The following is a 19,311-nucleotide window of genomic DNA, read 5'->3' on the forward strand; positions in this document are numbered from 1 at the left end:
TTTAGGATAAAAGAAGTAAATGAAACAAATAAAAGAGTAGAACAAGAAATCAAAGTGGCTATTTTTACACTCATTAATGAAATCAATAAGAAGGGAAAATCTCTTTTACAGCAACTCGAGGTACAATTAAATGCAAATCAAATGCAAGCTTAATATGAACCCTAATGTAATGTTTGCTTGTATATGATTTTTCTGTTTGGATACCCATCAACAACTCTGTTCATAGTGTTATCCATTATGAATGTATGTCTCACTCTTAATTCTAAACCATAGTTTAGCTCTACATATACAGTACAAGCAGCACCAAGCCTGATACTGCTTACTGCTTACACACATAGTATTAAGCTATCGTTTACCACTGTACAAAACAGACCACTTCTTCTTCCCCTTCAGTATTGCGTTACTACCTAAATATGTTTACATGCATTGGAAGCATTAATGCTACAGTGAAGAAAGGCACAAATTACAGAGATGATTTAACATTGTGACTTTGACGTGTACAGCTTTCCCTGTGGTGTCTCATTAAAATCTTAGTTTGTGTTGAGAGCACCATTTGAAACCTCTCACTGATGCTTGTTCTGCTCTTCAGTTTTTAAGTCTTCAAATACCATTAAAACCAGATTATCCTTTTCATCTTTTATATAGGACTTGCTTTCTGATGCATGCCCCAAAGTCCATTAATAAAGTTTACCTTAGGCAATAAAGTGCCTACCTGGCCTCACATAAACATGTTCTGACATTATAAAAACATGGATTACAGGGAAGCTAGCAATAGTTCTTGATGAGTAATAATACATCTTATTGTATAACAATAGGTTGTAAGAATAGGGGTTTTTAAAGCAAAGACTGGGTAGCATAAAGCCCCCTCCAGTTGTTACCATAAATAAAACAATTACATTGAACAAGCTTGAAGAGTCTGAACACATTTTACATTTTTAAAACGTAAGCTGTCTTCAGTAGATGTGGAGGGTAGCTCTTAAATGTGGACTAGAAATATTTTTATATAATAAAGAGCCTCAGATGAACAGATTTATGTATGAGTATAATGTATTATAATTAAATATATTATAATTTAATTTATGGAGTAATTACAATGGCAATTTTTTATTTTGTTGTGAACTTGTTTAGGTGGATAAATAGTACACATTCTTGCATAAAATAGTAATACTTTTTAAAAGAAGGTATATAGACTCAGGCCTCCACATTACCTGGGGTTGGGGTGCAAGACCCCCGCAAATATGAAAAATTGCAAATAACTCCCCTCCCCACTTGGAAGCCAGATAAAGGAATGGGTGGGTGGGGGAAGAGGAGCAGGCATGCACACGCCCTTTCTTCCCCTGCCTTCCTGTCCCTTTAACTGGCTCCCCACCCCTTTCCCGGCTGGATGGGTGCCTGCCTTGCCCAGGCACCCATCCGTCCAGGAAAAAGGCTGGAAGTGGGGATGGATCCATTCCTCTAAGCCCCTTTCCTGAGAGGTTGACTGCCTGCCTTGCCTAGACACCCATCTGCCCGGGAAAGGGGCTGGGAGGGGGGATGGATCCATCCCTCTAAGCCCCTTCCCCAAAGCAGGCACTCATTCACCCAGGAAAGGGGCTTGGAAGGATGGATCCATCCCCTCCCCTTTCCTGGGTGGATCAGTGCCTGGGGAAAGGGTCTGGATTGGTGCACGCATCCTTCCCAGCATCTCCCTCCTGGGTTTTTTCTCCGAAGGGGAAAAGCCTGGGAGGGAGCAGGAAGAGGAGTGTTTGTGCACAGCAGTGTTGACCTCACAAATAATCAAAACCGTGAGCGTCAAAGCCACAAATGTGGAGGGCCAAGTGTATGTTTATAAAGAAACAATAATACACTCGTCCCTCCATATCTGCGGCTTTGATGTTTGCGGATTTTGATTATTCACAGATCTTATTAATATTTTCTCTCTAGGAATATCTAGATACTCCAATGCAACTCTATGGTCAACTTTAACCAAAGGTTGTACTGAGGGACCTAGAGATTGCTAGAGAGAACACTCCACTAGGCATTTGTAGCTCCTCCAGCTCAATTCTGTGGTCAGTGTCTGGAAGATGTTGACCACAGAGTTTCACTGGAAGACCTAAAGATTCCTAGATAGGTGTTCTCTCAGGTAAAAACAAATTATTTTTGTTATTTGTGGTTTTTCCACATTGATGGGGTTCCTATGCCCCTAACCCCAGCGAATGTGGAGGGACAAGTGTACAGCCTAATTTTGTTATTGGATATCTGAACATTGTATAAATGTACTGTTGGGGTTCCTTTTTCAGTCTTTGTGGCTGATTAGGCTTTGGGCTTTTTGTGTGGTTTTTTTCCTCCTCCAATGCTGGAAAATGAAAGGATTTCCAGAAATGAGGAGCCAAAGCAAAATGTCAGTAAAGAGTGTCCGGAAGCTGCTCTGGCTGCAGTTGTGCCAGGATCGCGGTGACCGCACAGCCTGCTCCATTCCCAAACTGGACCACTCCTTTTTGATCTGGTCCAAAGGACTGGATTGAAGCCCCCATGCAGTTTCCAGCTGATTTGGTGGTGTGCATCGTTTGAATGCCACCTCCTCAAAGTGGCCAGAGGGCGCCTTATTTGGCCTGTGTGTTTCAGACCACAGGCCAAAGGTGTAGTGCGGTAGTGGTTTCTTTTTGTTTAAGGAATAAAAAAACCCAGTTTACTGAGACCAACACTTGTTCTTTGTATCACGTTACTGAGTTTTGAAGAAAAGCAGAACTATCCATTTTGAAATAGAATTTTTACATAGAACATTACGTATGATCCAAAGGTGTATGATGCTGCAACCTTACTCAAGTTGACCACAGTTAGTTTGGGTCAGTGTTTGAATGGGACATTATTTGTGAACTGTCAAGAAAGGACATATGCATATAACGACATTTAGCTTCTGATAACTGTTACAGTTGAAGTTGTAGTGTCATAGATGTACCTTGTAGAAATGGCTGTCCCAGTAGTGGTAATTGGATATGGATAAACTTCATATAGCTGTTTAAGGTTCTTTTCCTTCCTATATAATACTGAAAAGAAAGATTTACTTGATAATAAAATAATAAAATAAAATTGCTGTGTATTATCATGGGAACATTTTACATGTGTCAGTCTCTCCTGATTATGAAACACTCTATAACAGATTTTAAAATTATTCCTCTTTTTTAAAATAACAACAAAAAATTTAATATATATACTTTGTATTCAGACTGTGACGAAGGAGAGGCAGATGAAGCTAATACAACAGCAGAATGATATCAATGGTCTCTCAAGGCAGGTGAAACATGTGATGAACTTCACAAATTGGGCCATTGCAAGTGGTAGCAGCACTGCCTTGCTTTATAGCAAGCGTCTGGTAAGGAGCTTTAATTCTAGTACAGCATAGATTTTATTAAAAGTAGCCCTGTTGCAGATCCTTTTATTTTCTTATGTTGAAATAGAGAAAATCCTGCACCATGAGTGTTTACATTATGTCAAAGTTTGAAGATAAGTAGAGTCATTGCAACCCTGCATGATATTTACATTACTGGAAGATCTGAAATCTTGCTACTACAAATCAGTGACAAATTTAGTTTGTCAAAAACATAATGTAATGTCACAATACATGGTGCTAGCATTTCTGAATGCTGAAATAGTGTGGGTGTTTCTAGCAGTGGCTAGTGGGTTTTTTTTTTTTTGTTTTTTTTTGGTTTGTGACTTCTTTATCCATAGAGATGTTGATGTCAAACTAGCCAAATTTCATATCAATCAACTGTAGTGCTGATTGTTGATGTCTTTTAAAATTGCCGGATTTAGGGGTCATTTTGAAATAAAATCCTATGTTCTTGTAGCTACTTGCCAGGTTCTCCACTAGTCCTGTGGGCCAGAAAATTTTGTAAATTACAATCCACTTCCTCAGATGCATGGAATATAGTTTTAGAGGAGGGATGTGCAAAGTGTTCTCTAGTCCCTTTTTGTTATTCTCCAATCACCTCAGGGAAAATAAAAACAGTATTTAAAAAATCCTGTATCTGGTATTAAATTCAGCAAAATACTAAATGCACACACACAGCATGATTGAGAGTAGCCTAGCCAGTTACATTCTCAGTTAACCAGTCTAAATGTAATGATGATAATGCAGCTGATAAATCCAGTCCATTAACCTGTCCATTGCTAGTTGAGAAACTTTGCCTTTGCAAGCATTTCAGTGGCCCCATACAGACAGGCCAAAATAAAGCTGCTTCAGGTCACTTTGGAGGTATTCTGTTTAAATGATGCATGCGTACTAAGAATCCAGAAGCCGCGCCAAAGCCTCGATCCAGCACTAAGGACTGGAGTGCAGCTTTGGTGCAACTTCTGGACTCTTAGGACGCATGCATCATTTAAACAGCATACCTCCAAAGTGACCTGAAGCAGCTTTATTTTGGCCTGACTGTATAGGGCCAGTGTTTCTCCAGTTAACTGGAACAGGAATTCCTTAATTTGCCACTTCTGCTGCCAGAACTGTTTGTGCTACACTGCCATAGTAAGGTGAAATTCATGGTTTCCCAAGTGGCTTTATATTGAACATTCTATAATAAAGTGAACTCACTCTATAATTCAATCTGTTCTATCACTGATTAATTTTAATCTTAAATGAATTATGATTATTTATTGCATTAAATATTATATTATTTATAGTTTTTATCACTTTACAAATAACAACTACTGGAGGCTTGAATGGATTTTATTTCTTAATACGAACTTTTATTATAAATGTATATTCATTGATACATAATTTAAACCTGATTTACATGTATTTTTGGCAATTTTATCTTTAAAATTCTACCTATATTCTGTTAAGCCATTTCATCTTTGGCCTTTGGACTTTGAGCAGTTGGCCATTTACAAAATGGCCCTCATCCCTATAGAAATTGCCCATGCTTATCTTTGAGGTTGAGGCATGTATTCATTGTGAACATAATGGGATCAAGAGATAAAATGGACACAGAAATGGTTGTTTTATCACTGGTTAACAGATGCTTGGCTGTTACGGGTTTAGTAGTTTAATTATTGCTAGGATTTTAATGACAATTCAGTTTGGTTAGTTTATTTACTTTTATTTGTTACTTTATTTCTATATTTTATATCCCAACTTTCTCCCAAGGTGCCTTACAACATTTTAAAGCAAAGTACAGCTAAAATCTGTATAGTTAAAAAATTAAATCATTATGTTAGAAACATTAAATTGGAATAGTTTAAAATGCATTGGCTTGTGTTAACAATACACTTCTAGTTTTCTTCTGACCCCTCCTTCAGTCATTTATGTTGTGCATATATACCTGAATCTTTGAGATTATGCATATGAGGAAGTGGATTGTAATCTGTGAATTTGTACTATAATAAATTAGTTCTTAAAGGTACCACACACTTTTTAAAGTAAAATTGGAAGTTAGCTGTTAAAATAGTTCAAAAATAAATTTATGTTTCAAAGTTACCTCCCTGTATTTGTTTCCCCTGATAGTGATGTATATTGATATGCATTGTCTCACTTATAAATTTATCCTGCAATTTGTCTAAGGGACTCAGTAGAATTGAGGTAGGATAGGGTCTCTCTCTCTCTCTCTCTCTCTCTCTGTGTATGTGTGTATGCAGGTGCATGTGTGAGAGAGAGACTTGCCCATCCAGTAAGTGACATTTTGCATTTTGTTATTTCTGATTCTTGTTGATTTTTTTCACAATGTCATCACTAATTGGAGAACCTTTTTTCACAGATCACATTCCAGCTGCGGCATATTTTAAAAGCACGATGTGATCCTGTCCCAGCAGCTAATGGAGCAATACGGTTCCATTGTGATCCCACATTCTGGGCAAAGAATGTAGTCAATTTAGGTGAGAGGGTGTTCTGTTTCTCTGAAAACTGAATCCAGTGTGAACAAATTCTTAATATGATGAAATAGCACAAAATAGATGCTGTTCCCTATCGATTGTCACTAAAATTGGTTGGAAGTAACATGGGCCTGTTACAGACTGCCAAAATAAAGCTGCTTCAGGTCTCTTTGGAAGTATGCTGTTTAAATGATGCCTGCATCCTAAGAATCCGGAAGCTGCACCAAAGCTGCACTCCAGTGCTTAGGAATGGAGTGTAGCTTTGGCACGACCTCTGGACTCTTAGGACCCATGCATCATTTAAAAAGCATACCTCCAAAGAGACCCGAAGCAGCTTTATTTTGGCAGTCTGTAACAGGCCTTAGATTTTTTTGTACCAAATAACTTTTCTACTTTCCCCTCTTTCTAACTGCAGCTTCACAAGACCTCCAAAAATATATTCCTGAAAAATATACAGAGCTGTTCTTCAGGGGACATGAGATCATGTGGGGGCAGGATTGGCCATTTCCCCTCCCACTCATGTGCATCTTTTTGCTTGTGTTGGAGGACTGGGTTCAACCAGATGCTTTGATACATATGGAGGCATGGTGCAGATGTCTCTCGTCTTCTTGAATTATGCAAAGGTTTCCCCCCAGATTTTGATGTTAACGCCCCTGGTTCAGTGTACTGAATTCATATATTCTGTCCATTGTTAAATTTTATACCAGTTTATAATATAAAAGTAGAGTCCACTGAGAGTATTTGTAGGTTTAAGATGCAAGGATCAATATAGGGCATTGACTAGCATAGATTAAAAACATTTTAGGTATGTACAAAGGTTTACATGTCTATACCAGGTTTCTTGCATATTAATCTCCAGCAGCAACTCCTTTTATTCTGTTGGAGGTTGCTCTTGATATTTCCCAAACATCAAGACTGCTTTTTGGGCAATATGAGATGATGATTCTGGAAAAGGTGAGGTACTGGAAACCCCACTACATATGCAGAGGTCACCATACAGCCCTTTAGATGGGGGATATGGACCAGGAGCAGAAGTAGTTATTTGAAATAAAGACTATGGCGGGATACAGACCGCCCAAAAAGGGTGGTCTGCCGGCGCCTCCTTTTCCACCGGCAGGAAGCTGCAGCGGGTAAACTGCGCAATTTCCCGTTGGTGGAAAAACAACCCGCAAAAAGCGGGTTGTTTTTACATCATGCTTGCGATGCCCAAGTGCGCAAATGGCGCACTCGTGACGTCACAAGTGCGGCACGATGTGCTGACACTAAGCATCCATCACGTCAATGCCCAAGTGCGCAAATGGCGCACTCGTGACGTCACAAGTGCGCCACGATGTGCTGACACTAAGCATCCATCACGTCAAAATGGCAGCGCCTGTGTGTACAGGGCGTCACCATTTTGACATACGGAATACATACTAGGGTTAGGGAGCATCTGCATGGTGCACGCTCCCTAACCCTAGTACCACCGCCACCACGCCACATTTTGTCCGTCTGTAACGGGCCTTAGAAATATGAGGAAAAATATTTTCAGAGGTATCATTAAAGCATCAGAAAATAAATACTTTACTTTATTGTAGAATGAAATTTTTAGTGCAAATTTTGATGATTGTATATCACTAGACTACATTGTTAAAATCAATGAAAGAAGTTTGAAACAAGGCAAGCCATAGATATTACTATCAAATTTCTAAATGCAGTAAAATGTTACAGAGTCTATTTTATATTTTTCTGTTGCACTAAATGGTACAGCATGCCGGTCTGGATTTGGTTTCAGAAGCACTGAGGAAAGGAATTTAAAATTCGATCAGAGTTTGGAGGCAGAATTCTGATTGAGTTAATAACTTTAGTGAAATTTTGTATTGAAATTTTTATAAAATTCATGGTTACCTGTGAAAGAAGAAACTGAAAACTCCTGCTCATAAGTAGAACAAAAGGGTGTGAGTCTTTAAAAATAGGAAATATAGAGACATGTTCATAAGAATTTGAAAACTACTTCTTATATAAAAGTTTTTGAATAACAAACAGTTACATAACCTTCAGAGGAAAATAGAGAATCCAGAACAAGATCTGTTGAGTAATTAAAACTGAAAATAGGACTGGATGGCCTAGCATATCAATATAAGAAATATATTATTTTTAGACCTTTGAAGATAAATTACTGCTGATAGAGGTATTCCTTGTAACATGCTGTGAAGCCAGCTTAGTGTGGGGTTTTTTTTTGTACAGAACAATTTGCATTAGATGTGCAGTATATAGAAATTTCAGTAAATTTATGATAAAATATTTATCAGTTTTGTAGCATAAACACAGTGCTTTACTTAAATGCCTTCCAGATGGGGTTTCTTCCCATAATTGCCAGTTAGCATAATAAGTAGAGGACATCAAATTAGGGAAGGCTGCTTTAAAAATACATTAGAAGTATAATGTGAGTGTAGACTTCTGTGGACAGTAGACTTCATTTGGACTGTCCAGGATACGTTAGGTATGTGTGATTGCTTACTTCAATATGCAAACCAGAATTTTATCTTCAATTGCTTGAGCTGTGTTAGAGGTCACCATAGAAAGTTCCTCAAATTTCAGAAATTGTTTATCCTTCATGCAGAGGTTTGTGGTCTGAACACTAGATCTACAAAGATTCTCTTGAATATTCAAAAGTTTGAGTAATCCTTTATATCTAATAATGATAATAATAATAATAATAATGTAAAGTCGAAGGCTTTCATGGCCGGCATCCATAGTTTTTTGTGGGTTTTTCGGGCTATGTGGCCATGTTCTAGCAGAGTTTCTTTCTAATAATAATAATGATTTATTTATAGCCCCTCAATCATGAGGAATCTGGGCGGTTTATAACAGTAAAAATATATTAAAACATTCAGATGTTAAGTATTTATTCTGCATATCACTTTCCTGTTCAAATTATGCTTCTGAAAATAGAAACATGTCATTAAACAGATAACTTTTATTTGCAAATTGGTTACAACACTTCTGGTTTCTACCTTTTTAAATAAAAAAATATTCATCACTGCAAGACCATGCATGTTTATCCAGTTATGAATAATTAGTCATTAAAAAAGTCAGTCCCTTGCCCTTGTGCTGATCAAGAGGCTCGCATATAGCTCACGCCAAAAAGGAATATAAGTAGCATACAATCTTCTCTTTATATCTGTGGGGGTTCCGTTTTGGATTCACCCGCAGATAGCTAAATTGGTGGAACCTCAAATCCTGTTCTGCTCAATAGCAACGCGGGTGTATGCAACTATGTTCATACGACCACATCCATGCGCTGCTATTGGGGAGAATGGAGCAGGGCCATGTGTGGGATGCTTTGGTCTGCAGATGGTAAACCTGTGGAAGAAAGGAGCCTACTCTTATATGTATCTGTATAGCATTTGTAAGGCTAGAGAGAGATGTTAGGATCTGAAATGGTGGGAGGTGTGGATTCGTGCCAAGCGCTATGCTTGGATTCCTGCCATTTCACAGATCCTTAGTCTCACTCCAGTCTTTTTGCTGTTTGCTGTCTGCTTCATTTTCGAGGTGGCGGCTGCAGCACTCCTGCTGCTTGTCTATCTTCAGCTTTGCGTCTGTTTCCAATCTTGCGTCCTGTTCATTCTCTGTTTGTGTTGTATGTGAAACATTAGGCTGGAGAGATATTGAGGATCTGAGTGATGAAGAAGTGGAAGCACTGCTGCCACCTTGAAGGCAGAAACAGGTGGCTGGTGGCAAAAAAAAAAAATCATTTCAAAAAGTTTTGGGATTTCTGGATTGGAGTGCTCAGTCTGTATATGCAAAACACTGAAAACAACTCAAAGCTTTTAGCACAAAATCAGAGTTATAGCTTTGCATATGTTATGTGATATTGCAATGATTATTTTACTTCCTTTCAGTCTCTTTGTTGTTCAACTGATTTTCTTTAAAAAAAAACCCTAAATGTTTTAAAAAATTATAAAAAAACTCACTGTGACCCTAAGGTAATTTTGTCATAGTTTCAAACTTCCCATTGGTTGTTTTAATCCCACGAGAGGGCTTTTATGAGAAGAGAAAATGGCTTCTGATTTACTTCCTGTTTCAAATAAGGCATCTCCTGGGCCTTCAAGTCACCTGTTGACCTATGATTTTCGTAGGGTTTTCTTAGGCAAGGAGTACATAGAAGTGATTTTGCTAGTTCCTTTCTTTGAAATGTAGCCTGAAAAACATATTGACATTTCACCTCACAGTCCCTATTGGAGATGGGGTTATTTTAATATTCTTGTTTAAAAACAAAAAAATGGTTGGAGCATGACAAGAAGGGATGTGGTCTTCTTGATATCCCATGAGTGTCTGTTGTGATCCCTGAACCCTTGGCAACCCTTTTCTCTCGAACAGTGGTCCCCAAACTATGCCCTTTAAGAGATTTTGGGATTCAGCTCCCAGGTGCCTCAGCCATGTTGGCCAATAGTCTCGGATTCTGGGAGCTGAAGTCCAAAACCCCTTAAAGAGCAGTTTGGGGACTACTGCTCTACAAAGACTTAAGCAGAAATGTACAATTCATTGACATTGTCTATCTTCAGTATGTATTTTAGGGGTTTTCTTTCTAAAGTTACAAAACAGATTTAATAGAAAACAACGTGTCTATTGACAGCTGATTACATACTTTCTTAAACAAAACAAAAAATCATCATACAAGTTAAACTTTGCATATAGAATGTTATCTATTAAGTGTGGGTCATAGAAAGATAGGGATATCCCACAACCAGCACCTTACATAATACTAGTAGGAATTTGAAATAATTGAAAATCTATTAATCTTACAATTGAAAGTATGTTTGCTACATGTTTTCAAACTGACCTATTGTTCTTGCAGCCGGAATATGCAAACATAATTGTTTTAGATTGTTAATGTTCAGTTAAAATAAAAGCTTGTAGTTAACCCACACTCTTTCTCCTGTTGTTTAGGTAATCTTGTTATTGAAAATAAGCCAACTCAAGGTTATACTCCTAATGTAGTAGTGGGGCAAGTTCCCCCAGGAGCAAACCACATCAGCAAACCTCCAGGGCAAATTAATCTTGCACAGCTTCGGCTCCAGCATATGCAACAGCAGGTGTTCGCACAACAAAAACACCAGCAGTTACAGCAGATGAGGATGGGGCAGCCTGCAGGGCAGATTGCTCGCCAGGCAGGCCCGCAGATGCTGCAACAACAGGCAAGTGTTCAAGGCAACTAAATTGACACACTCATCATTATATACAATAAGATAGACCTCTAGTTCAGTAAAATTCAATGGAAATTGAATTTATTTAAAGATTAGACAGGATAGAATTTAATTGTTCTTTGTTATCAGAAGTACACGGCAGCTTATCTTTACTGTTATGTAAATTACAAAAATGCATTCTCTTGGGAAAGGGGACTACTTCTTTCTCATCACAGGAGCCAGAGTTTTTAAATACATAATGTTTTGTAGCCCCCAAGGTTGATAAGTATGCAAACCATGCAGAGAGGTATGAATTGCGGAGCTTTCCAAGCCCACCAGATGAGAATGGCTCAGAATGCTGCTCGTCTCCCAGGGATACCGCGCCACAACGGGCCTCAATACTCCATGATGCAGCCACACTTACAAAGACAAGTATATGCTGTGTGCACATTTTGTTTATCACCTTTCATTTTAGATTGGTTTATGTGAATTAAAAAAAACCAGAAAGCAAGAAAACATTTTCAAAAGGATAATTTACTACAGGTTGAATATACTTTATCCAGAAATCCAAAATACTCCAAAATACAAAAATTGGTGGCTGGGATAGTGACACCTTTGCTTTCTCATGGTACAGTGTACACAAGCTTTGTTTCATGCACAAAATTATTAAAAAGATTGTCTATAAAATTACCTTTAGGTTATGTACACTGGGCCCTCCCCTTACATGGGGGATCTGTTCTGGATGCCCCCGCATAAGAGAAAATCCACCTATGCTCGAGCCCCATAGGAAATAATGGAGTGTGTATATGTGGTGGTGTGCCACGCACGCCACCACAAACACACATGCCATTGTTTTACTCCCCGCAAGGCTTCCATGTAAGCTGGAAGCTGTGTAAAATGTGTCCGCGAATGGCACAGGTACACTGTACTGTATATATGAAACAGATGAATTTCTTGTTCAAACAGGTCTAATCTCCAAGACACATCATTATGCACTCTATGTGCAAATATTCCAAAATCCAAAAATAAAATAAAATTGAAAATCCAAAACATTTCTGGTCCCAAGCATTTCAGATAAGGGATACTCAACCTGTATTTTTAAAAGAAAATGTATTGCTAGCAGTTTTGGGAATCAAATAATATGGCTCTTGTAATACATTTTAAGTATCTAGTGAAGTTTATTTGGTGGAAAAAAGTTGATCCCCCCCATAATTTTAGCCAACCAGCGTGTTAATTTGAGAACCTTTGGTTCATTCTCTAAGGAAAAGTAGCAATCTTGCAAAAAAAGTACAAAAGATTGAGATAGGAATATGATTATTAATATGACTGAATCTTTTGACTTTTTATTTAAAAAGGAACAGATAAATGCAAACTGTATTTGGATGTTAAAAATAAGTAGAATTATCGGGAGTGGAGAACTTCTCAATGAGAATATTGCAGATAAGGAACAGGCTTTGAAAATAATAGTTTTGCTTTTGGAAGAGAGTGCCCATTTTGTCACTATCTTAATAATAAGATCTTCCTCTCCTCTGCATTCTTTTGTTAGCATTCAAACCCAGGACATGCCGGTCCCTTCCCAGTTGTTTCAGTGCATAATAACACTATCAATCCAACAAGCCCTACAACAGCCACTATGGCCAATGCTAACCGTGGTCCAACAAGCCCATCTGTAGCAGCAATAGAGCTTATTCCCTCAGTAACCAATCCAGAGAATCTACCTTCATTACCAGATATTCCTCCCATACAGGTTAGTAAAATATATCAAATAAACTCAAAACTGATTTTACTCCTCAGAAATCTCAGCTCTTGCATTATCTTGTTAATTATGTTTTTGGTGGTGCTTATGCACTGAATTGAAAATGTATAGCCCACTGGAGTAATTCTAAGTGGACGCTGAATTACCACTTTCTCATAATAGACTTTTAGGCTTTGACAAGAGAGACTGGAGTAGAGTAACTACTGTGAACTCACTGAACAAATCATTATTAAACTGTGAACTCAGTTTAATCTATGTCACTGGTAGTTATGATGGTGTGTTTGTGTGTCTTCAGATCACCTGTTGACTTTGGCAACCCCATGAATTTCATAGGGTTTTCTTAGGTAAGGAATAGTCAGAGATTGTGACGTCGAAGGCTTTCATGGTCAGTGTCCATAGTTTTCTCTGGATATTCCAGTCTGTGTGGCTGCATTCTAGAAGAATTTATTCCTGCATCTCTGGCTGACAGCCGGCCACATAGCCTAGAAAACCCACAGAAAACTACAGATGTTGTTTTGCCAGTTCCTTCCTCTAAAATATAGCATATAGCACTTGTTATTCATTGGTGGTCTCCCAATCAAATACAAACCAAGGCTGACCCTTGCTTAGCTTCTAAAATCAGATGGGATCTAGTGCCTTTAGGGTACTTAGGAACCAAATTTACGGTACATACCCAGTGCAATATTCCTTGGAAAACGGGTACTAATACTATAATCTGTTTCTACTTACATTCCATAGAATTAAATGAATTAAATGAAAAGTATTTATTATTGTTGAAGGGAGATAGCCTTAATTCTTTGGAAGAAAAAAACATACATTTAACAAAAAGAATGAGTGGAAATATATTTTACCTCATCTAGTTCCAATACTCTAAGAACCTGGCTCTTAACCATGTTGTGATGAATGATTTCACAGGATGTTATTTAGTTGTCTAACGTAAATTTAGACATTTGCCTAAACTTATTCTACATTGAAATGATTTTTTTAAAAAACATTCAGTTCTGTTGGATATGTTTTAAGGGAACTTTCATTAAAATTAAATGTTCATAGAATGTTTCCTTGGTTAAAGCCAAACAACCTAATAATATCCTCAGCTGTTTTTGTCTGACTTCTTAATAAGTTCTGTAAAGATTGTGGCATTTTTCAGCTGGTAGATCTGGACCCCTTTTTAAAACAGTATTGGGATTGTATGGTTCCTCTTTGTCTACATTCTTTGCTCTTTATTTGAGAAAAGTAGTTAAACTCTATAGTACATGGAATTATACTGTGCTGTACAAAGGAACATGGAATGAGAATGATAAAAGATGAATAGAAGTTATGCAGAATGTAGCCGTCTATTCCAGTATTTACAACAGAGAAAGCTTGAAATGACTTTCTTAATGTTTGCTTTATAACCAGGCCATTCCCTACTTATGTAGGCCAGGATTTATTAAATAGAAATATGGCAGAATTTAATATTCAGCTGTTTGTTTCCCCCATTATATGACTCAATACTAGTCCTTTAATATACTTTCGTGAAAATACAGGTGATTCTCAAGCTGTCATTTCTAGCATGTTGTATTTAGATTTTGAAGAATTACTCTGAGGCTCTCTTTTATTTCAGCTGGAAGATGCTGGTTCCAGTAACTTAGATAATTTACTAAGTAGATATATTGCAAGCAGCCATCTACCACCACAACCTTTAAGCAGTATGAATCCTTCTCCTGGGCCCTCGGCTCTATCTCCAGGCTCATCAGGTAATCTGTGAAGAGATAGTGGGTGTCTAAATTTTTCTGCTAAGAAAAACCAGCAGCTATGTAAAGCTGTAATAAAGTTCCACATTTTTATGAGACTTTTAAGAATTTTGACATTTCCAGAAACTTTCTCAGTTGTTAACATTCCCAATTTTAAAATTCCATTCATTTATTTCTTATAGTTTTCACATATAAAAGGTCAACTTTAATATGTATATGCCTTTGTTATTACCAAGGCTGTTTGCCGGAACATGAAGACCATACAACCACGTTATAAAATGGAACAATAATAATTAATAAAAGAGATACAATAACGTGAAGCTGAGCAACAATCCCCTCATATCTGCTTCCACTGTAGTGTTTTAACTCAAGTGTAAAGTCTTGTAGCTAGGTTGCCTTCTGTGACAGGAAGCCCTCTTCTCCAAAATTCAACACTTATGAACTACAAATGCTCATTCTAGCATAACCTGGTTAATTGTGTCAGAATTGTGGATTGTTGTAAGGTATTGTAAGAAACAGGTGGAATAAAGGGTGGGGAGCATGACTAGTGAATGCTAAAATCACATTGAACTTTGTGCTTTCCAGTGTGTAAGATTTCCTTGCTAGTAATTTGTATAAATGCTTTCAGTCTAATTTTCTCTGCACCTCTTAACCCTTTTACCTGTCTCAAATTATTTTCATAGCCTGTAATTATTGGTGCATATTGTCTTGAAATGTGTCTTACATAGATGCTAGTAGCACAGCCATTGGTTGTCCTTGCTTTTCATGACATAGCATATTAAAATTTAAAAGATTTTATCTTTGCTTCCCAAAATGTTTAGAATAGTTTTCAAGTTGAATAATTATTAGAACAGATTTGGAATTAGAAAAAAAAAATCTTTGGCTGAGGGCTTATTAGACTGTTACAAATTAATTAGCTGCTAGAATTCTTCAGGAAAAAATAGTGGGTCCTCTGTATCCGCGGAGGGTGGGGATGGTTGTTTCCAGGACATACACACACCACATACCAAAACCACAGATGCTCAGGTCAGTATTTAACATTTAAAAATACTTGTGATTGACTGCAGCCAGGCTGATACATGGTCCCAGGGTAGTAGTGGAAGCTGCGGTGACAAGGATGGTCACCAAACACATTCTTCCTGCTTTAACTGTGGTGATTCTGTTTTTTCCTTAAAAAGAGAGAAACAGGGTCTGACATGCTGCCAACAAGGGGTAGGTAGAATTCATGCCTTATGTTCAGATTTTAAACTTCTTTCTTACTGATCCACTTCGCAGGACACTGATGGAGAGGGGCAGTAGAAGGAATGGGGCAAGGTGGTGGAAAGGTGTTTAAAATCTGGCTAAGGCTTCATCATGGGAAGATGGGAAAGGGAGTCAGGAAGGGATTTAAATTTTGGCTGAGGCTTTATAGTGAGATTAACATCTGTCAGCCGGAGTGCAGGGGAGGAGGCAGTAGCAAGCGCCAGGCACACATTCTTCTTGCTGGGAGTACACCAGTCATTGCTTCTGCCTTATGAAGGAGAGAATGAAAGTGTTGCAACTGAAGTAAGAAGAATGTATACATGATGCACAGGTCTTGCTGCACAGCCTCTGCTACTGTTCTGGGATGACTTTGTGGCCTGGCTGCAATTGATCGCATATAAATTTTTTAAAAAAGTTGCTTCATTTCAATCCATGATTGATCAAAACTTTGGTACCGAACCCATGGATACCAGGGGCCCACTGTAATTGTGAGACCAGAGTATTTACTATACATTTTAGTATTTAAATGTGTGGAGGTCCCCCCCCCCCCCCAAAAAAAAAAAAAAACTTTTAAATTTCTACTTAATTGAAAGGTCATTGTCAATAAAAGGTTTATTATAATTAGGGCTGCCTGTTCTAAAATATAGGATACTATTTGTATATGGATAGAAGATATGCATTTGTGTCATTCTATTGATGTAAACACTGGTTCATTCTTTCTCAGGTTTGTCTAATTCTCATACTCCTGTGAGGCCACCTAGTACTTCCAGCACAGGTAGTAGAGGCAGGTAAGTAACGGGTTCAAAATCAGTTGCTGATGTCTTGTGGAAGTTGACAAAAAGTGGAGTAACAGAAAAGTATAGGTTAAGAGAAAAATAAAAAAATTACAAATTCACTCATGAACCAAAAATCCACATTAGTTCATGTTACAGCCCCTATTAATATTTTTGTATGATAAAAGGAGGCGGAAAAACTTTACTGCCCTCACTTAAAATATAGGCACTGTGCTCATACTCACTCTTTTCATCTTTCAGCCCCAAGCCTTTTCCTCATTTTGTTCAGAGAACACTGAAGCTGGGGGTTAGTGCTTCACCAGTGTTCAATAAAATACAGGGCTGCATCCTGTTGCTAGTCCCAAACAGTAGGACCACTGAATTAGTGTAATTTTACCATATGTTGACAAGTGATTCAGTGGGCCTACTCTACTTGGGACAAATAGGATTCAGGCCATATGCTTGTAAAAACTTGGATTTTATTCTATTAATAAATCTCAGCCAAGACTTAAGTAAAGCTGCAGACCCAATGGTATACATGTTGAACCAAAAGTTAAGGCAGTAAAATTGTTCAGGTTTAGAATAAATTTATTCATCATCAGAATGCAAGACTAGCTCTACTTAAGTTACACGTGCTAAAGATTTAATTAGTTTAAAATGAGCAAAGGTGAGTCTTGTGTAATCATAACTAAAGCTTACTAAATTATTGCTTACTTATTGTTGACATGTCTGAGTTGGTCCTCCCCCTCTTCTGGAGTATAGCAACAAGGTAGAGATTGAAGGCTTTTCCTTTCTTATATTTGAATTCTGGGAAGTTTTAGTTAAACTGCAGTTTATTCAAACAAATCTTGGTGGTTTAGTTAAAGTTCTCCTTGAGCTGAGACATAGGTGTGTTACAGACCGCCGCTTTGCGGCGGTCTGCCGGCACTGCTGTTTGCTCCGCGAGGGAGCCGCAGCAGCCAAACCGCGCGAATCCCACGCGGAGCAAAAAAGAAGCTCCAAAATGGAGCTTCTTCCTGCGGCGCAGTTATGACGCCGCGAGGTGCCAATGGCGCACTCGCGACATCATAAGTGCCACATGACGTGCGGACGCACAGTGTCCGCTACATCAATATGGCGGCGGCCGTGTGGAACGGCCGCCGCCACATTGTATGTATTCACTACGTACTAGGGTTAGGGGTGTGTGGATGCACCGCCCCTTCCTAACCCTAATACGTAGTGAATACGTACAAAATGGCAGTTTGTAACCCACCACTATGAAGATTTTTTGTTTAAAAGTTGAAGTGAACACTGATCTCTTCTTTGTGACCAAACTAGAGGGGGAAGAAGTGGGTGGAGTGTTGGAACTTTATGCTTGTTCCCATTCATGCAAATACAGTTGTGCCTCGCCTTACGCGGGGGATCCGTTCCGGACCCCCCCTGTGTAAGGCGAATTTCGCCTATGCTTGAGCCCCATTCAAATGAATGGGGTTCGTGCGAGCAGTGGCATGGTGGTGCGCGCGCACCATGGGCACGTGCCCCATTCATTTGAATGGAATGCGCCGCCTCTTGCACCCTGCATGCTCCCTGTGGCTTGAGCGCGTACACTCAAAGCCGCGTATAGCGCGCCCACGTATAATGCAGGCGCACCATAATGCTAGGCTATTTAATGTTGCATTTGAAAAGCTAATACTATGTGTACTGTATTTGTTGTTACTTACCATCAAGTTGATTTTGCTTTTGGTCATCTTATAAATGAGAGACTTCCAAGAGACTCCTGTCATTAACTACCCTCCTTAGGTCTTGCAGACTCAGGGCTTTGGCTTCTTGATTGACTCAATCTGCCCTATAATCTAGTCTCTTTTTTATGTTTGCTTGACAGGTTTTCTAGGTTAAAATCAGACAAAGTTATCACATTAACACAATGTTGAAGGATATAATCACAGCTAACATTGCACAGCCACCTTTTACCATCGGTGTCTCCTCATCCACCTAGCTTTTAGGGATAACACAAACAATTATGTCTGTCAGAATCTTGAATGTTCTTTGCCCTTGTTTTCCTCTGCTTCATCCTTTACATCCTTTGTTATGTTTTACCCTTGTCATGATAATATCCATTATTTTGGCCCTAAAACCTGGCCTCGACTTATACATGAGGTAGATTTATAATTGAGTGTATACGGTAAATTTGGTATTGTTACGTTTGAGGATCTTATCTAGTTCCTTCATAGTTGCCTTTCCAAGGCTGCTTCTTCTTCTATTGATTACAGGCTCCATTTGAATAATGACTGAGCCAAGGTATAGAAAATATTTTATCTTATTTCGGTGTCTTCGTTACCAACTTCTAAGTCATGTAAATCATCTATAGTCACTGTTTTTGTTTTTCTTAATGTTTAGCTGTAACCTTTCTTTTGGATTTTATTCCCTACCATTCATTAATAGCTATTCCAAGAATTTTATATTTTCTGCAAGTAATACGGTATTACAGTCCGCCCACATTATATGAGGATTTGGTATATGCTGATTTGAGCATACGCGGACTGAAAGGAAGGAATCAATCCAAAAACGGAGGTTAAAGGAAGCAGAGGAGAGCCCTGGGGGTCTGCATCTGGGGGGGCAGGGGTTGCTTTGCTATGAGGATGCCCTACAATCTCCCTCTCTCTCTCTCCATCCTCCTTCCTTCCCCATAGAAATTCCTTTCCCATAGAATCAGAAGAGGCCACAAGAACCATCCAGTCCAACCCCATGCAGGAAATCTTAATCAATGCATCTCTGACACATGGCCATACGTTTTTGGATTGATTCCTATGGGGAAG

The 19,311-nt window shown here is 38.5% G+C and overlaps 1 protein-coding gene across 4 annotated transcripts in view; it reads left to right on the forward strand.

Annotated features, from left to right (window-relative positions):
• The window catches only part of TRIM33 (tripartite motif containing 33), an 89,006-nt gene that overhangs the window by 47,936 nt on the left and 21,759 nt on the right, over positions 1–19,311 (forward strand). For 2 of the 4 annotated variants that reach the window (XM_089514363.1, XM_089514365.1), the window contains exons 6-13: positions 6–120; positions 3,206–3,352; positions 5,730–5,847; positions 10,777–11,024; positions 11,283–11,453; positions 12,559–12,759; positions 14,372–14,504; positions 16,468–16,531. In XM_089514363.1, coding sequence (XP_089370489.1) covers positions 6–120; positions 3,206–3,352; positions 5,730–5,847; positions 10,777–11,024; positions 11,283–11,453; positions 12,559–12,759; positions 14,372–14,504; positions 16,468–16,531 — 1,197 coding nt within the window. The remainder of the gene's footprint in view (positions 1–5; positions 121–3,205; positions 3,353–5,729; positions 5,848–10,776; positions 11,025–11,282; positions 11,454–12,558; positions 12,760–14,371; positions 14,505–16,467; positions 16,532–19,311) is intronic. The other 2 variants (XM_089514364.1, XM_089514366.1) reach the window with 1 other exon arrangement.

The sequence above is a fragment of the Sceloporus occidentalis genome, unplaced genomic scaffold, assembly GCF_023333645.1.
Source record: "Sceloporus occidentalis isolate IW3139 unplaced genomic scaffold, rSceOcc1.0.p SCAF_3, whole genome shotgun sequence".
NCBI lineage: Eukaryota > Metazoa > Chordata > Lepidosauria > Squamata > Phrynosomatidae > Sceloporus > Sceloporus occidentalis.